Source organism: Phodopus roborovskii, unplaced genomic scaffold (assembly GCF_943737965.1).
Source record: "Phodopus roborovskii unplaced genomic scaffold, PHOROB, whole genome shotgun sequence".
Classification (NCBI taxonomy): Eukaryota; Metazoa; Chordata; class Mammalia; order Rodentia; family Cricetidae; genus Phodopus; species Phodopus roborovskii.
This window is the reverse complement of record NW_026126602.1, coordinates 7,305,660-7,317,935: the sequence shown is the minus strand read 5'-3', so window position 1 is coordinate 7,317,935 and position 12,276 is coordinate 7,305,660. Positions and strand designations below refer to the sequence as shown.

The 12,276-nt window shown below is 44.6% G+C and overlaps 1 protein-coding gene across 6 annotated transcripts in view; it reads left to right on the top strand.

Annotated features, from left to right (window-relative positions):
* Positions 1-12,276, top strand: part of Kiaa1217 (KIAA1217 ortholog) — a 488,613-nt gene that overhangs the window by 198,017 nt on the left and 278,320 nt on the right. For 2 of the 6 annotated variants that reach the window (XM_051205691.1, XM_051205689.1), the window contains exon 1: positions 5,569-5,944. The exons of 2 other annotated variants lie outside the window; for them this stretch is intronic. In XM_051205691.1, the coding sequence (XP_051061648.1) occupies positions 5,875-5,944 (70 nt within the window). In that variant the 5' untranslated portion in view covers positions 5,569-5,874. Of the gene's footprint in view, positions 1-5,568; positions 5,945-12,276 lie in introns of those variants that run through there. 2 more of the 6 variants (XM_051205688.1, XM_051205690.1) reach the window with 2 other exon arrangements.

The following is a 12,276-nucleotide window of genomic DNA, read 5'->3' as shown; positions in this document are numbered from 1 at the left end:
CAACTGTGGTGAGGAAAGGGCAGAAGCTGCTCAGACCTGTGGCTGAGTACGAGCCTGCAGACAGAGAGCAGAGTGTGAACCAGACACAAATGTATTAAGCCTTGATTTGCCAAGTGGTAGGTTAAGGCCACAGAGAAGTGAACCACATTGTGACTCAGCCTCCTGGCTATGTGCTGGGTTTCCCCTCAGTTCTTGCCCTCTCTATGGCAGTCTGGAGTGAGGGCATTTAGGGAGGCTTGGGGGCAGAAAAGGAATCTTGGGAAACCGTGTCCACCAGATACTTATTGTAAGACTGATAGCAGCACTGACCCTTGGGTCTGTGCAAGTTCCTGCATTCGGGTGAATTCTGCCCTGCAAGTCCAGGAACTCTGGAACGTGGTGTACAGCTTGGCCCGCACCACTCCAGGATAAAAGCAGTAAGCCATACATGCTACAGTTTTCACTTGAAAGTTGCTGCCTGGGATCCAGACTTGGTTTGTGGTGACCGAACAGTAGAGCTGAGACCACACGACAGCCCTGCAGAACTGTACCTCCCAATCCAGAGGAGATGAAAGAAATCCCATTTCAAAAAATGGACACCAACCTTGTGCTTCGAGAGCACAGGGGATCTGAGCATAACTTCATGTTCTGAAACTGTTCTGAAACTGTTCGATGAATTCATGTGTTGGACATCCCCAGCCTTCTGAAAGGGAAGGGCATGTGCTGAGGGACTCTAGTTCCCCAGTTCTTAAATGGCAGGGCTCTGGAATTTCCAGGCCTTCCAGTAAAGGAAGCATTGCAATCATGCTGGACACATGTGGCTACTGCTTGAAATATAGCTCTGAGGAGGGTCGCACAATTGCTTTCATTAGCACTTAAAATTCATCCATAAGGTGTTCAGTGAGAAGCTCAAATCTCCTTTTTATGAGCCCTTCACTTTTGGAAACCTGAAGAATACATGGGGCTTATCTTGGATCACATGCAGGTGGCCATCTGTGCTAGCACCCTGGTGATAGTCCCAGTTTCTACTTGTCCAGCTCTAATTGCTAACGGTGCCTCCTTCCCTTCTCCCAGGTGCTCTGGTTTCTACTTAATTATAAGGTCCCTGGAGCAGCTGACAGTTTGCTGTCAAAACCAGGGTGGGAGAAGAGGCCATGTTTCTCGGCCACCAAGTACATTTCAACAGTGTTTTCCTAGCTGTTACATGTCTGTTCCTTCTGACATACAGATGACACATACCATCAGAACCGGGAAGCTAGACATTCATCGAAGAGGAAGCCTCCCTTTCAAACATTTTGTCTGCTGGTTTTTTACTTTGTTTTGACTCCATTATCAATGCTTTTAAGGTCCATTTTAAGGACTTTAAGCAAGAATTAATTACTTCTTTTGTGTCCAGATATGAAATTACTTTAAACTATCTTGCTTTTAGCAGGAGTTAAAGAAAAAAATCTAAACATACATCAAGGTAATTCCACTTAGGCTTGGCTCTAGCCATGATTTGTCTCTTGAGAAATTTACATAAAAGGAGCTGATGTGTTTTCCCACTACCCTGTAATTAAATAGGCTTGTAACAAATCATCCACAATTGTTTGTGATTAATTCCCATTTTAGCAGATCTCATACAAAAGCCATTTTAAAAACCAATAGTCCAGTTCTGTAAGGGATTGGCTATGACCGGGGAAAAAAAAAATCACCTTTGTCTTCCTGAACTTCTTTTGTTTTGAATGACACTTTTTTGTGTGTATACATAAGCTTATTTTAAGTCTGAATCCCAACATATGAGAAATCCACCTTCACTGGATTACAGAAATGGAGTTGGAAGTTTAACACCCCCCCCCAGTATCATTATTGTGGCTCTCTAGTTGACTGGAAGAAAATCAAATTTAAGTTCTTGCTTTCCCAGCAAATTTTGAAGCACAGAAATAGGCGGATTGGATAGTGATCACAAATTTTAAAGCCAGAAATTAAATTTTAAAAGCTCGTATACTTCTAGTTCAGAGTTGCTTCTAGAGCAAAGGACATCTCTCTAGCACCTGGGGTGGCAATAGTATTTTTCATGACTATTTGAGTCCCAAGCTTGTGGAGATTGTAGAAAAAGCTACTGTTTCTTCAGAGAAACTTGACAGTAAGTAGAAAGTTCTTATTAAGGTCAGTGTGCCTGGGGGAGAGACACGTGAATAGCAGGCACAATGGCATGAATGGGGTCTTGGCAAAATATTTTCAGTTCCTGTTCTTAACAAAAGCATAGTGATTCACAGAAGCTCTGCCTGTAATCGCCAGAATCTGGTCACGAGGGAGAACATCGCACCATAAGCATTCATGTAGATCACAGTCCTTGATGATGTAGGTTCACTGTCTTTCCCATATGCTTGTTTGTTTTATGCATTCCACAGAATATCTGGAATGTCTACAGAGGTAGCAGCAGCCCTCTTTTCCCACAAGAGAGAAGCTGTCGTGCTTGGGCACATGGGCAGTTGAGGGGTTCCGTGCCCATCCTGGTATCCACAGAGGCCCAAACACTGCCTGCTCTTGCTTTGTGCACAGTACCACAAGAGAGGAGTCTCTCCTGTCTACAGAGCCATCTTTCCCACCTACCTGGAATGGAAGGGGAGGGTCCTTTTGGCTGGCTGCACTGGGCTGCTGTTACTTCATCACAGAGTGTAGCATGAGTTCTAATTGTTCTTATAATAAAACCCCAGAATTCAATATTAGGGGGTGAAAGCTGAAAGCTCAAAGAAGTAGAGCAGCCAGCCACTAGAGTTCTCAGCTCTACAAAATCCTCAGACTGAAAAGAGGCTGAATTCCTGCCTCCCCCTGCCTTATATTCCTTTCTCTACCTAGCCATATCACTTCCGGTCTGCTTGTACCGACCTCCAGACCTCTATGGCTAGCTCCAGCCTGTGATCTTCAGGCAAGCTTTATTTGTTAGAGCACAAACTAAATATCACCACGTTGGAGGCTTGTGTACTATGATGTCAAGTGACAGACAGAATCTGCTGAGAGGGGACTGTTCCCACAGCATGACAGGTTAGATAGTATCAAAGCCTTATATTTCATAGCCCCCTGCTTCATTGGTACAGATAAACTGAAAACTTTCGGCAGTCACATGAGACTTGAGGAAGAGCCAGGCAGCGGTGGTGCACACCTTTAATCCCAGCACTCTGGAGGCAGCGGCAAACGATCTCTGTGACTTCAAGGCTAGCCTGGTCTATAAGAGCTAGTTCCAGGAGAGCCAGAGATACACAGATAAATCCTGTCTCAGAAAAAAAAAAAAAAAAAAAAAAGAAAGAAAGAAGGAAGGAAGGAGAAAGAAAGAAAGAAAGAGACTTGAGAGGGTTGGAGAGATGGTTCAGCAGTTAAGGGTTAAGGGTATTTGGTATACAATCATAAGGACTGGAGTTTGGGTTCCACCACCACATAGCAAGGAGTTGGTCCTCCTGTGCTTGCCTGTAAGCCCAGTTCTTGGGAGGGCAAAGACAGGAGGCTCACAGGGTCAACTGACTGGCAGCCAGGTCACAAACATGAGCTCTTGGTTTAGGGAGAGCCTTGATTCTATGGGAATGTGGTGAAAAGTGATAGAAGAGGACAACAAATGTCCTCTTTTGGCCTCCAGGTATGCACAGGCTTGTACACTCACATATCCAAACACATATATACACATAGAAAGAGACCAGGTATGCACAGGCTTGCACACTCACATATCCAAACACATATATACACACAGAATGACAACCAGAATAACCTGAGAACTGAACACAGGAGACTCTTCCTAATTTATGAACTTTTTTTGGTAGTGCTGGGCCTTGAACAGTGTAGGTGAATGTTCTACTACTGAATTACCCGCAGACTTCCTGAGTTCTTTAAAACAGGGTTTTTCTAAGTTGTTCAGGAAGGCCTTAATCTTACCCTGCAACCAGGACAAACCTTGAGTTTGCCATCCTCCTGCCTCGGTAGCTGAGATTATAGTCCTTCATTACCAGGTGGTTCCTCCTTTATGACTATTTGTATCCAAATAAATGGCCAGGATTATGTGAATAGCTGGGTTTGATGATTTCCTCCACTAAGTAAGAGCATAGGATGTTGCTGTTGCAAGGTCATGGAAACTTCTAGTTATTTGCTGTGTAAACCCATTCCTTGGGGCTGGAAAGATGGCTCAAGTATTAAGAGCACTTGCTGCTCTTTCAGGGGACTCAGGTTTCACTCTCAACACCCACATGGTGGCTCACACAACCATCTACTAAGACTAGTTAGAGAGGACCATTGACCTCTTATGGCCTTTGTGAGCATTGCACCAATGTGGTGCACATACATATGTGTACACAAAACACCCATACACATAAAATAAAAATAAATCTTTAAATAGAAAACGAACCCACTGTCTATATCCCCCTGCAAGAGCACTTGCTTGAGTTTTCTACAAGACCTCCACATTCTCTTGGATTTCCAGAAAAATCCTGTTAGGTGTAGAGGGACTTTCCTTCCCCTAGCGTGAGTGTCACCCATACTTTTACTGGTGGCACACTCTTTTGTCTTTTATAGACTTCTGCATTTTTGTATTTCAAATGGCCAAAATATGTCCCTACTGCTGCCAAGACACAAAGGTGACTCGAGGTCATAATCCAGCCCAGAGGCCAGCCATTGTTCTGCACACATTCCTGTTCTAAATCAATGTCCAATCCTGCTTGAATGGGCTGCAAACTGGGTCAAAGTATGGCAGGCGGATGACCATTATCCTCTCCCCCTGAGATTAAAATGTCACACCTTTTCTATTAGCTATTGGGTTCTTTTGGGATGTTGCTTAGGTTATTTCCCCAACCTTCTTGTGTGGACATTGTGATGAAAGGCCGGGGCAAATGTTGCTTAGGTTATTTTCCCATCCTTTTTGTGTGGACATTGTGACTCCTTTTTTCACTTTCTGGGAAATTTGCCAGCTTTCCAAGGACTGGGTAGTGAACAAAATAAATATTTGTAGGTAGTTTAAAAGGAGAACAAGTCTATCGGATGTAACTCTGCCCGTCCAAAGAAAAACATTTTAATTGCTTTTCAGATGTTTTAAGTAATTAACTTGAGCAACTCAGAAGGTCGCTTTACTATGTGACTTTTTCAGATTTGTGATCAAGAGGAGTGTCTGTGAATGTGGTTGTGTATGTGGGGGTGTTTGTGTGTGCGTTTGTGAGTGAAGGTGTATAAGTTGTGTTTTGTTTGTTTGGGGTTTTTTTTTTTTTTTTAGTTTAAAATCCAGGGATTAAAGTCCGGGTAAGGAAGGAAGTGATTGAAGTCGACCAGAGAAAAATTACAATACCTCTTTATAGATGCTAATTAGTCCCCCTACAGAGTCGATGTGTAAAGTGTTTAGTTCACAACATTTAACATATAGTTATCTTTACAAAAGAAAGAAAAAAATCTTTAAAAGAGATTTCTCATACAACTTTGGGGGATTCAGCAATTCTTTGCTTATTACTCAGCCTATCTGGGGGACCTGTTGGGCTCCCGAGGGCTGGGCCTGGCTTGCAACAGCAGTTCCCGTCCCTACTCCTGTGTGGAGTGTTTGTCTCCTCCGGGAAAACCCGGCAAGCTGCGTCCTGGGTCAGTAGAGCCGTCACCTGTTGGGCGGCAGAGGCGGGGACAGCCGCCGCCTCCAGGGCACAGCCCCCAGTCCTGGCGACAGCAGGCGGGTGGCGGACGCTCCGGGACCCGGGCCGAGAGAGGCCAGGCGCTGGAATGCGGTCTTCCCGGGCGAGGGAGACTTTGCACCGGAGTGGAGACTAGTTGGGGTGGGGTTTCGCCGGTCGCCTCCGCCCCACCCCCGGGCCCCCTTCCAAGCGCTTTCTGTGAGCTTTCCGAACTGCGCTCTGAAGTTTCCAGAGTGAGGAGCCTCGGCGGCCGGCAGGGACAATGGAAGAAAGCGAAGGCCAGAAATGTGAGCCGAACCTGCCTTCCTCCGCAGACAGCAGACAGATGCCCCGTAAGTAACAGTCCTCAAAGATGGAGTTACTCGCACGCTGCTTAGAATTGGAGACCTGGAGCCTGGCGCCACGAAAAGCCTATTTCTTGGGGGGCGTGTGTGTGTCTGGGGGGTGCATTTTCAAACTAAGCCCTGAGCTGTGGTTTCTTGGCTCTACTTTATCTGTGACGAGATCTTCCGAAGTCGGGGAAGAGGTGCTGCATGGTGTCAAACTGGTCGAACAGTGAGCAAGCAGTTTGTGCGGGATCCCTAAGCAATGACAAATGAATCGCCCGGTAGCGATTTGATAATTTCCCGGTGCTTCAGGAGGCTTTGAAAAGCAATTTTGCTCCCCCAGGGCGCAGCGGTTCCATTCATTGGTTAGGAGTTTCCATGGGGGCAACTTCTTGCAGGATACAAACTTTTGCAGCGCTTTTGAGTTAAACTGGAGTTTAAGAATGTTTTTATTTTGCAGATCCGAACGGCAGGGGAGGACTTGAGCATCCTGATGATAGATAGAACTTTGGGCTTTCTGTTTAAATGTAAAAGGTGGTTGTCCTTAAAACAGACATCCTGTATTTTCTCCAAGCAGTTTCTTTCTTACATTGTGTTTATAATAGACTTGTCTTTTCCGTAGGGAATTTCCAGAACCTTATAGTTCCAAGTAAATCTTGCCGGGGGGGGGGGGTGGCTGCAGACCGTGATGTTGGCGCCCATCAGCCCCTCGCACAGCGTAGGCTGTCGGGGCACCTACCACACACACAATGTTGAAACGCCCCCGCCCTACCCGTCCAGGTTCATGCAGGGGCCAGTTAGTAACACAAAGATGTGCAGGAGTGCAGAGCTGTTCACCGTAGCGCGTGGGAGTGGGGATTATGCACAAGGGAAAAGGTGTGTGTTTTTTAAAATGAAAAGGGGGGTGGGGGGGAGTAGCACATGAAGCACATGACTCATCCACACTGAGAATTCAAACCAAGCCAGACAGAAGAAAATACAATTAGGAGAGAGAAAAATCCCCCAGCGAACTGAAAAGGAAACCTGTCTCCTAAATGTTCAGTGCAATCCTGAGCCTTGTGGTTTCAGCCCACTTGTCTGAGAGTCACAGCATTTAAGCTCAGTTTGAGGCTCTCCGGGTTGGTGGTATCCAGCCTAAAGCCTCCAACTCACTCCCTTTTGATAGGACGGATCTTCCCTAAGGAAGTTAACCTCTAGGCCTGCCCTGAAGGAAACGACCCAGATTTTAGAGGGGCAATTAGAACCGGACCAATTTAAGAACCAACTCCAAAACAACTGGAGTAATTCATTGATGTTTCTGAAGTTGGGTGGTCAGATGCCTTGCTTCAATCACTCATTTACCCCCTGAATATTGAACTTCTGTTGTAGAGCAGTCACTGTGCCTGCCTCTGGGGATCCAGCGATGCACAACTCAGTCTGAAAAATACTCCCCTTCATTGGATTGATGTTCTAAGGGCCAAATTGGGGTGGGGTGGGGCAGAGGCAAACAATGAACAAATAAGCAAAACACAGAGCCTGTTAAACGGCTGGGATGCTGGAGTTAGTAAATAAAAACAGTGTCGAATGAAGCTAACTTCCAGTTTCAGAGAAGCAATGAGTAACTTTTAAAGCATAAATATATCTGAAATATTGTGTGAGATGAGACTTATACTAAAATTTTTTCTTATGCTCCCAAGCTTCATATTTTACTGGAGATCCTTTGTTTTATCTGGTGACTCGATTAGCTGAATGTAAGACCAAAGAGGAAAATAAGGCAAGAAAGAACAAGGGATTGGGGGTAAAGGTAAAATCATAAGGATTTTCAGCAGCATGTCACTGAGGTGACACTTGAGCAGAGATGAGGAGGAAGAGCACGAACACCGGAGGAATATGGGAGGGAGAAGGGTTGAGAGGTTGCCCAGGCCAGATTCTGTGGGGCCTGTGGAACTGTGGGGAGGTCTTTGGTTCTTTACTTCCTGGGAGGTTAGGTGTGGCTAGCAAATTTGACTTGCCTTTTATGTAATGAAATTAATTTTAATTAATTAGTTTGGAACCCTGGGAGTGAATCTAGAGTCTTGAGCATCTTAGGCAAGAACTCTAAGAGGGATTTTAGAAGGCTCTTGGTTGGCGGGGGTTGTCGCGGAGAGCTTCACCCAAGTGGATGGGGGAAGGGCAGAGAAGCCTGTTAGGGAGGCTTCTGAAGAAAAGCAGGCAAGAAAACCCGTGCTGCTCTAGGCTAGATGGTGATAAGCAGCAGGCGATAAGAAGAAAGCAGATTCCTGATCCTATACTGGAGGCAAAGCCAAAGGAATTTGCTAAGATCAGATGTAGGGCTGAATAAAAAGGAGAGGTCAGAGACACCTTCAGAATATTTGATCCAGGTGGCTGGAAGGATGGAGTTGCATTTACCTAAGGGGGAAAGCATTTAAGAAAAATTGAGGAGGGGTGACCATTTGAGTTAGGGAAGCAGAATTTCCTTAGGGGGTGTGAGGATTGAGAAAGGTATCAGTCATCTATTCAGGAATTGGTCAGTGAGTTGTCAGGAGGACTGGAGACTGGTCTTCTGTGACTGACCCTGTGCTGAAGGACCCAGGCCCCCAAGAACTTCAGTTGCACCTAGGCACTCAAGAAATGCCAGGTTACAGACACTGGAAGGGGGAGATGGAAAAATAATAAAAGAGGGGTAAGCGTCCCGCTTTGAATTTACAGATTTGATTGTGGCTCATTCACGTGTGTGTTGTTGCCTGTGCTTCACTGGGATGTGTATGGCTTCCTTAGGATGATCTGAAGCATTACCCGCACTGCCACATGTGTAGACCTACCGTGGTGCTCTGCTTTATATCTGTGTATATGTCTGTTCCATCCAGTTACAGTGTGGGGTTCCTGGGCCAGCACCGTGTCTCACGCACCTGTGCACTCCCAACATCTTATAGAGGGACACTTAACCATGTTTTAACAATTAGACAGAAGGCTAACGAAAATGCCCTAGGGACTGTGGTTTATCAGTCAACTGCGTACAAGGAAACCTTGGGTGATCATGTAACTCATTGTTCAAACCCAGACACCTTTGAGAATAAAGGAGAACTCTATAAATAATTTCATTGGGCAACAGTTGTAACTCAGAGCTCTTTAAGAAAGGTGGCATATGGTCATCTCAAGGATACTGGGACCAGTGACAGCACCGAGACACAAGGGCTTCCTAAACTTTTTCTGCCCCTGGTGTCTTTCATCTGGGAAGATTTATATGACTCTGGATATATGCAGTTATAAAAGTGGCATATAAATCAAACATTTAATGGTATTAATCATAAAGAAGCTTATTTTAAAACACCCCCTTTGGAACTGAAGAGATAGCTCAGTGGTTAACAGCATGTACTGCTTTTCCAGAGGACTCAAGTTTGGTTCCCAATACACATCTTGAGAAACTTATTCCAGGAAATCCAATGTCCTTCTCTGGACTATAAGCAACTGTATTCATATGCAAAGGCACATCATAGTTAAAATTAAAAATAAACTCTCACAGGGAGCTACTTGCCTCCTCAGTGTTGGAATTGGGATTAAATGCATGTGCTACTATAGCTGGCAAAGTGTGTGTGTATGTGTGTTGTCATTTATTAAAGATGAAGACAAATATGCACACTAACATGAATGTGCTTGTTTATTTTTATATACGGATTTAAAACTTGGCTGAATATTTGACGGGGCAAGATACAGAGCATCTTTAAAACTTTGCAGTGCTGATCATTTGATTTTATAATAGTGCCAAGAGCATCACTCATATAAACATGTCACACAAATGTCAAAAACATGTTTAAAGCTGTTTCAAAAGTTGTGGAAATTCTGTCCCAATTCCAAGTCAATATTTGCTGAATGATTTTTTAAATGAATCTCAAGTCAGTATCTCAAATAGCGATCTTTTAAAAATTGCACATTCTAAGATAATGCACTATGAAGATACGCTAATTTGATACTTGCATGCTAAAGGATGACAGTAGAATGCTATTTAAAGTCCTTATTTTCCATAATTAAGCCATTCTTTTTCTATAAGAGCATAAAGCTTTGCATGAGTAGTGAAAGCACTGAAATTCAAAGTATATAGTAATTGAATCTGAGCCGCAGTGTTTCCAGAAACATTTGCTGGCAAGTTGTGGCATAGTGGCAGACGCCATGGCATGGTGGCAGATGCCATGCAGAGCATGCATAGTGTGTGTTCAGAACCAAAGGTCCTGTGGGACAGGATGCAATATGAGTGAGCACTTCCAGAAACCTCTCAGACTCATTATAGCTTGATTTCTGGATCTTTTGTTTGTTTGTTTTTGTTTTTGTTTTTTAAGACAGAGTCTCATGTAGCCCAGGCTAGCCTTGAACTTGGTATGTGGATTTTCTATTTTATGTGTATGTGTGTGTGTGCCTGAGTCTATGCACTATTTGTCCCATGTTTGTACCTGGTACCTGTGGAGGTCAAAACAGGGTGGAACCTCTTGGAAGTAGAGTTACAAGCATTTGTGAAAAATCATGTGGGCGCTGAGAATCAAACCTAGCCTCTGTAAGAATCAAATGCTCTTAAACTCAGAGCTATCTATTCAGCTCCTAATTATACATATGTGACTTTGAATTAATTGTTTGTTGCAGTTTTGGAAACTCTTCACTGTTGCTAATTTTTTTTTCACAGCTTCCATATTTAGTTCTATGTCCCCCCCACCCCCCACCCACCCCCCCACCCCCCCACCCCGCAAATAGGTGCACAGTATAAGAAGCTGTGTGTGTTTGGCAAAGAAAGGTATTTGGTAATTATTGGTGGAATTCGTTTGGAATGGGGTCTAATGCAGCTAGCTCAGGCTGGCTTTGAACAAATGTAGCTGAAGCTGGACTTGAACTCCTGATCTTCCTGCCTCCTGCCAAGTGCTAGGATGTGGGTGTCCCTCTTCATGCCTGGCTGTTGGTGGAATTTGAGTTTGTCTTGTTCCCTTTGGAGGCCTTGGGCTCCTAGTGTGATCCTCAGGATGTTGCCCCAACATGAGGCCCTGTTCTGGCTTTTAAGAGTTTCTTGAAGACTCTGTGCAGGGGTCCATCCACCTGCTTGCCTCCTCTGGCCACTGACTGGCAGCCTCCTATGGAGTGCTAGCCTAGAGAATGCCAGGTATTTAGTTTGTGCTCTGAAATAGCCCGGCCAGTCTCTATTCCTATATCTTCTTTCACTCTTCAAAGCTCTACCTGACACAAAGATTCTGACACAAAGATTGTATATTAGTTTATTTGTTGACTGTCTCTCTAATCATCCTGTGGATTCCCCTGTTCGGGGGAGATGCAATCTATCTTGATCACCACCCTTCTACTCCCTTTTAGTGTTTGAAACAGGCACTTCGTCAATATTTGTGTGAATGAACAGTTGACTCTGTCAATTAACTTAAGTCAATACAACACAAGAATTCTTTTCTGCCAGCCTGCTCTACAAAGAAAGTTATAGAACAGCCAGGACTGTTACACAGAGAAACTCTGTCTCAAAAAACCAAACAACAACAAAGGAATGCTTTTCTGAATTAGGGAGCAAGCTGTTCCTTTTTTGTATAAAGTCTATACCAGTAGTAGTTTTATCCTTGACTTTAGTGTTTAAGAAACTTATTTATGTATAGGAGTGTTTACCTGCTCATGTGTCTGTGCAGTACATGCCTACCTGGTGTCCACAGAGGCCAGAAGAGGGCACGGATCCCTTGGAACTGGAGTTACAGACAGTTGTGAGCTGCCATGTGAGTGCTGGGAATTGAACCTGGGTCCTCTGGAAGAGCAGTGGGTGTTCTTATCTCCTGAACTATCTCTTCAGCTCCACCCCACCATTTAAAAATTATTATTATTATCCTGAACATGTGTGATGTGAGTGTGGATGTGCCTTGGCCTGTGTGTGGAGGTCACAGGACAACTTTGTGGAGTTGGCTTTCTCCTTCCCCTTTATACAGCTTCCAGGAATTGAACTCAGGTGGCCAGGCTTGCCAGCACACCACCCTCTCTGAGCTATGTTGCCAGTCCACTGACTTCAGGTTTTAAGGTCTCTTAGAGGGATGCAAAGGCCTTGCTTCAGCTGTAATTCCTGTGCAAGTTTGTATATGGTGATGATCTTTGTAATACTGACAAGAGAGCTGAAAAACTGAGGGACACTGAACTGAGTGGTATATCACACAGTAGAATGTGATGCCCCTGAACTGCTTGATCTCATGGGTGGCCCTTCTGTCCCCTCAACACACTATCCCTTTGGAGGCTTCTCCTGGACCCATTGTATTCATCCAGCTAAAGAGTACAGAGAGAAACCCTGCAAATATATTTAGGAGGCCCAGAGGCCTGTTACTTCTGCCCACATTACACTC